The sequence below is a fragment of the Zeus faber genome (genome assembly GCF_960531495.2).
Source record: "Zeus faber genome assembly, chromosome: 20".
NCBI classification, from domain to species: domain Eukaryota; kingdom Metazoa; phylum Chordata; class Actinopteri; order Zeiformes; family Zeidae; genus Zeus; species Zeus faber.
In genome coordinates, this window is record NC_137207.1 from 16,558,234 (window position 1) to 16,564,058 (window position 5,825).

Here is a 5,825-nt window from a genome sequence, read left to right on the forward strand (position 1 = left end):
AATGACATCCCATAGTTCACTTTCCAGTCGGCTGAAGTCACATGCGGCATATGGCAACTTTCTTCTTTCCTCCAAAATCGCCGATAATAAACCTTCGCACCAATCGGCGGCCAGCTCCGGTCAAATGCCACACTTTCCTCGCCTGTGATTGGACCCGCGCTGGGAATGAGATTCCAGCTGTTTCACCCCCGCCCCGCCCCCTTTCCTTCCTGGAGGCCGAAGCGCCGATCGACGCGCGCCCCAGCCAATCACAGGGCGCCGCCGAGTCAGCGGCGGCCCGCGACAGGCGGAGGGCGGCGCCGGGGGCGGGACCGGAGAAGTTGCGCTCCGCCAGCTGTGTGTGCGGCTCTCGGATGGAGGGAGTCGTGGCGGACCGTCTGCGGGAGACACAGGACCAGTGCTTCGCCTCCCACTGATGTGTTAGAGAGGCTCGAACATCTGCAGGGGATCGCGTCTTCATGGAAATCTTAAAAAAAAACAAAAAAACCCCCAAAAAAACACCGACGCGCGGATCTGCACCTCAACTGTGGATGAAGTGCCGCTGGAGTCTGAATTACCAAGGAATTCAAGGGACATCTAGATCACCCTCTTCTTATTTATAACTCCCATTTGTCGGATTTATAATAATAATAATCATCACAATAATAATTATAATTATTATAATAATAATTATTATTATTATTGATCTGCCTCTCCAGAAGTTGTGCATGCCTGCGTGGTCTTCGCACATTAAAAGCATCGTCTCCGTCTGAGAAGCGGGGCGGATTTCGTCTCATTCGGAGGGGTGGTGGTGGTGGGTGGGTGGGTGGGGTGGGGGTTCGGTTCTGGAGGAGCCGCTGGGTCCCACACGGTCTCGGGAAAGCGAGCACCATGCCCGGAGAGCCGCTGTAAGCCGGGGTCTGCACAGACACGTGTCTCCTCTCCTCCTCCCTTCATCCTCCGTGTCAAAGGTGTTTTTGTTTATTCGGTGAAAAAAAAAAACAACAAGAAAAAAAACAACAACAAAAAAGAGAATAGTAATAAAAATTGGTGCGTAGCGGGGGGCTGATCAATAGCCACGGAAATCGATCATGCGATGACTGAGTGCGCTTTGGCCATATCTACTGAGTCAACCACAGGTAAGACATGCACGCGTCTATCTTCTCCCGCGATGTCGATGTGTGTGTGTTGTATCACTGGATGCGATGTTCTGCGGTTGAAGGAACCGGAGCAAGCCTCCCTAATAATAATAATTCCTCCGGGAGGAATTTGGGCATTGACTGGGGGAGAGGAATGCGCGCACACGGGGAGTCCCTCTGCACATGTTTGGAGGCTTCGCTTCATTTCTGGATCCGTTTTGTTTTGTTTTTTTTCTCTCTCTCTCTCTCTCTCTCCCCTCGGATACAGAGAACGACGTCCTGCAGTTTGACTCATATTTGTTGAAACGTTCATCTAAGAAGAAAGTGTTTTATGGAATCATCCCTGAATGAGCCTCATTGTAGTCTGTTCGCTCCAATGTTAGATTTAATTGTTTGCACGTGTGCTGGTGAGGAGGAAGATGCTGTTTTTTTCTCTCCTCACATTTACGACCTAGTGGATGTGGTTTATATACTTCTATATCTTAAGTACCAAATCAGTAAATAAAGATAACGATTTTCCTCTATGTATTTTTCATATACAATGTGCGCTATGTGTGGCGTTGCGCGCAACACGCAGCCTGCAGTTGCTCCTGCAGACTATTATTTGTTCAATGGATTATAATTATTATCATCATCATATAATATAATATATGATATCATATCATCATCATCATTATTGTTATTCAGAATAATATTAATATCATTATTATTATTATTATTATGCATTTCGATTTTTATTGAATTAATGTAGGCTATGTATGCATCCCCTCTGCCACAGGAGGTGAATGATGGCCGAGGACGGGGGAGATCTCTCCGGGGCCCCCGGCTCCAGGGACTCGGAGGGCCGCTCCTCTCTCCCCAGGACCTTCATCCGGCTCAACGACCTCTCCGGAGGGGCCGGTGGGGCCGGCAGGAAGCCCGGCGAGGTGGAGCCGGCCGCGGCCCCGGCACCCGACGGAGCCTCCACCGCCGAGGAGGAGGACGACGCCGCCTCGGCCAGCGGAGAGGAGACCCTGCCCTACCCCACACTGGCCCCCGTGGTGTTCTTCTACCTGAAGCAGACGTCCAGGCCCAGGAGCTGGTGCCTGAAACTGGTCTGCAATCCATATCCTTTTGTTCACTTTTCATTTCCACCTGCACAAGGTAAGGCGGTCAGACCTGCTGGCTCTATCTGTTGAGCATAATCAACACTGTGATAGTTTGGCCCCCAATGGAGCTGTGTGCACAGTTGCCCGCCTCACTATTTGCAAGGCAGCAGAGCTCCACTGGTTTGAATTGGATTGGATTGCACGTTATCCCTTCCCGCGGGGAAACTGGTCCGTTGCAGGAGCAGGGATGTGGCAGTAGAGGGTAGTACAGGGTGCAGAGGGTGCAAAACACAACCTCTAAGCATCAAAACTGCATGCAACCAGTAGGTTAATTCATCCTTTAATGCAAAATTTGGTGGGCTTCGAATAAAATGTTACCTTTTGATTGCGATTAGCAATTGAATTGATCCGAGCGACCGGGCTGTGACCTTTCGAGACGGCCCGGCGCCGGACGTGCCGACGCGGTTTCACCCTGTCGCTGTGAGAGCCGCTATGGAAGCGGACACGATGCGATCTGCTGCTGCAGACGCCGTGTAAAAACCGAGGGCTCCGAGCGCCGTGTTTGACCTTTGGATCGAGCTGAATGATCACAAGCAGAACACCTGCGGATGCTGACACCATTCAGGAAATGTGGGAAACGGCAGCGCATCGAAACCGGGAACGTCAAGTTGCCCTGATTCCAAATGGCTCTGTTTTTTTTCCTCAGGACGAGACGCTACTTCCTCTGAGTTGGTGCGGGAGTTTCCATAGATTATTTATAATAATTAGAAGTGCTGGAAAATCCATTGACCTCACGTGGCCCGGTACAATCGGGGGTAGATGTGAGTGCTGGATGTTATAATTAGGTTATTGATACATACCTGGCTGTCTATCGACTTCTCTACGAGGGGCTCACGCGCAGTGAAAGGGGAACGGCGCTGGTTTTTGGTGGTGGGGGAGGGGAGGGGGCGGCCTCTCCGAGCGTCGCACTCCCTTTATTGAATCAGCCCGGCGAGGGGGCTCCATTATCGATTCACAAGTGTACGGAATTGCATCGATTTGGTTTTTTTCTTCGAGAGGGGAGAGGCGGAGGGGGGAAGCGAGACGGGGGGAGAAGCGAGGGGTGCATCTGCTTCTCACTGTTCTGTGTCTTCCGCGATGTGTTCGGAGGGTGTTATCGCGTACATCTCTGCAAGCTTGTTGCTGTGTGCGCGGGTGTGTGTGCGTGTGCACGTGTGTGTGTGTGTGTGTGTGTGTGTGTGCGTGTGCGCGTGTGCAATTAGATTTGGGTAGCTCGGTGGCTGGACCTGAGCGGCCCCGCTGGGGGAAGGAATGCTGTTTTGGCGTGTCAGAGCGTTGGCTTATACACGGTGTCTGCGCTCAGCTCCGCTCCGCTCTGAAAATCTCCATGCATCTGTTTCCCGGCCCCAGAACGACGAGGCCAACCGATCCATCGTGCGCCCGCGTGTACGTGCCTACTGTATGTGTTGTTTGTGTGTTTTGCAAGGGAGCAGTTGGGAGCTCCGGTTTCCCTTTCCTCCCTCCTCCGTTTGCTATCTCCCGCTCATGCCGCCCCCTTCAACCTCTTCTAATTGGGGCGCTCCATCATCCTGTCCGCGCAGTCCTCAGCCGTCCCGGTCCCTCCCATCTCGTCTCATCCTGTCACGCCGCCGCCGCCGCCTTTCTCCAACGTCAATTTTCCTCATATCTCTCCCCTCCGCCATCCCTTCATCATTCCCTCCTTTTCTCTATGGCCGTGTGTTTTTTTTTGTTTTTTTTTTAAATTTTATTTTATTTTTTATAAACCCTCGCTTTCTCTCCTCTTTTGCTGTTCCAGTGGGCGATTCCTGTCCGTCGGACTTTGTTGGCTGGTATTCGAAGGCCCTTCCATTTTGGTAATGGGCTCCTCTCTGAAGCCCATTACCTAAATCAACGCTGCAGAGAAGTCCTCTGTAGCTCTGTCGCCAGGTCTTCCATTCGTTGGGTTATTCAGAGCCACGCTCAGCCCCCAAGCTATGACTGGACACGGGTGGCATCCATAGTGGTGTCGGGGTGTTTTATTTGTGGGTTGAGTTCTGTGATCATGCGCTTGTGCTTCTCAAGGTAAAAACATCCCAAACCAGATTTTTCACAGAAGGTGACGTGGTATTTCCTGCTCATGCATGGGGAAGGGGGGCAGGGAGTGGTGCCTGCCCAAACCCCGCATACAAACATACAGCCACAGATGAACCCACTCGAGCAGTGAGAGTTACAGTTTGAAACTCTGAAAAACTTGGCGACACTTTGATGTTCCATCTGATTTTGTTTAAGCCAAGCAGTGAATAACTGGGTTACGGGAAAAGAATACGTACACAGTGATCCCATGATTACGGGACAGGCAAAGAAATAAATCACAGCGTTATTAAAAGTACTGGTATTGGTGCAGGATGTTGGCAGGCACCAAACACAATGAGCGCTCGGCCCAAACAAAGGTATCGGCGCACGAGGGATGGGGTCGGAGTGGTCGAGGGGGTGGAGGAGGTGGTGGTGGTGGTGGTGGTGGTGGCAAGTGGTGGCAAGTGCTGTCTAGACGACAATGTGTGTGCGAGACAGACCGCACATCCAGTCTGCTGCTTCGAGGAGGATGTCAACTCCCTTTCTCTCGCTCTCTCTCTCCCTCACCCTGTATCAGTGGGTCGCCGGGTAGCTTTGTGCTGTGCATTTCCCATGGTGGGAACTTTTTTTTTTTTTTTTTTTTTTTTTTTTTTGTCCTTTCATGTTTATCTGCAGCGATTTAGGAAAAGGTCAGCCGCGCAGTAATGCCTTTTTTAGAGCGCTCGCTAAGATCAATCTCAGACGATTCTTGCCTTTGTTTTCCTTTTGCGTCGTCTGCGTCTCGGACATTCACCAAAGAAATGAATGAAAGAGATTAATGTTCAGGTCAATAACATCGTTTTTGGTTTACACGTAACCGAGTGACTGAGTTTAAAGCCCAGTTCCCGGTAACGCAAACCTGCCGGTGGATCGGCACCAGCGTCGTCTGGTCGTGGTTGGTTGGATTGGATTAGAGTCAGCTGGTTGTCATTGCACCGAGTACAAGTACTGAGGCGACGAAATGCAAGTCTCTGCATTTTACCATCCTAGTAACCAAGGTATCTCGGAGCAGTGGGCTGCCATGCAGCGGCGCCCGGGGAGCAGTTAGGGGGTTAAGTGTCTTGCTCAAGGACACATCAGCACGCTACCAGGAGGTGCTGGGGATCGAACCAGCAATCCTCCGATTACTAGACGACCCGCTTTACCTCCTTGGAGCGTTGGACCAAGAGGATGATGTAGCATCTGGACTCGTGGTGGGATTCAAAAATATCTGTACCGCAGAAGTTGTGTGTGTGTGTGTGTGTGTGCGTGAGTATGCGTGCGTGCGCGCGTTGGGGTCGGCATGGCGACGGGGAATTTCCCACCGATCACGACAGCCCGACATCGCCTCGCTAAGCATCCAGCCCCCCACCCCCCCCGTGCCGCACTGAACCATCCCATGACGGGACCCCAGACGCTCCCGCAGGCCCCCCTCTCTCTCTCTCTCTCTCTCTCTCTCTCTCTCTCTCTCTCTCTCTCTCTCTCTCTCTCTCGCTCTCGCCAGTCAGAGGTAATTAGGAGCCACGGA

The 5,825-nt window shown here is 51.8% G+C and overlaps 1 protein-coding gene across 1 annotated transcript in view; it reads left to right on the forward strand.

Annotated features, from left to right (window-relative positions):
* Positions 1-851: 851 nt before the first annotated feature.
* Positions 852-5,825, forward strand: part of LOC307245590 (voltage-dependent T-type calcium channel subunit alpha-1G-like) — a gene marked incomplete at its 3' end in the record, with an annotated part of 23,419 nt that continues 18,445 nt past the window's right edge. Inside the window, exons 1-2 of the mRNA XM_080021234.1 lie at positions 852-1,118; positions 1,897-2,212. Coding sequence (XP_079877360.1) covers positions 1,904-2,212 — 309 coding nt within the window. The 5' untranslated portion in view covers positions 852-1,118; positions 1,897-1,903. The remainder of the gene's footprint in view (positions 1,119-1,896; positions 2,213-5,825) is intronic.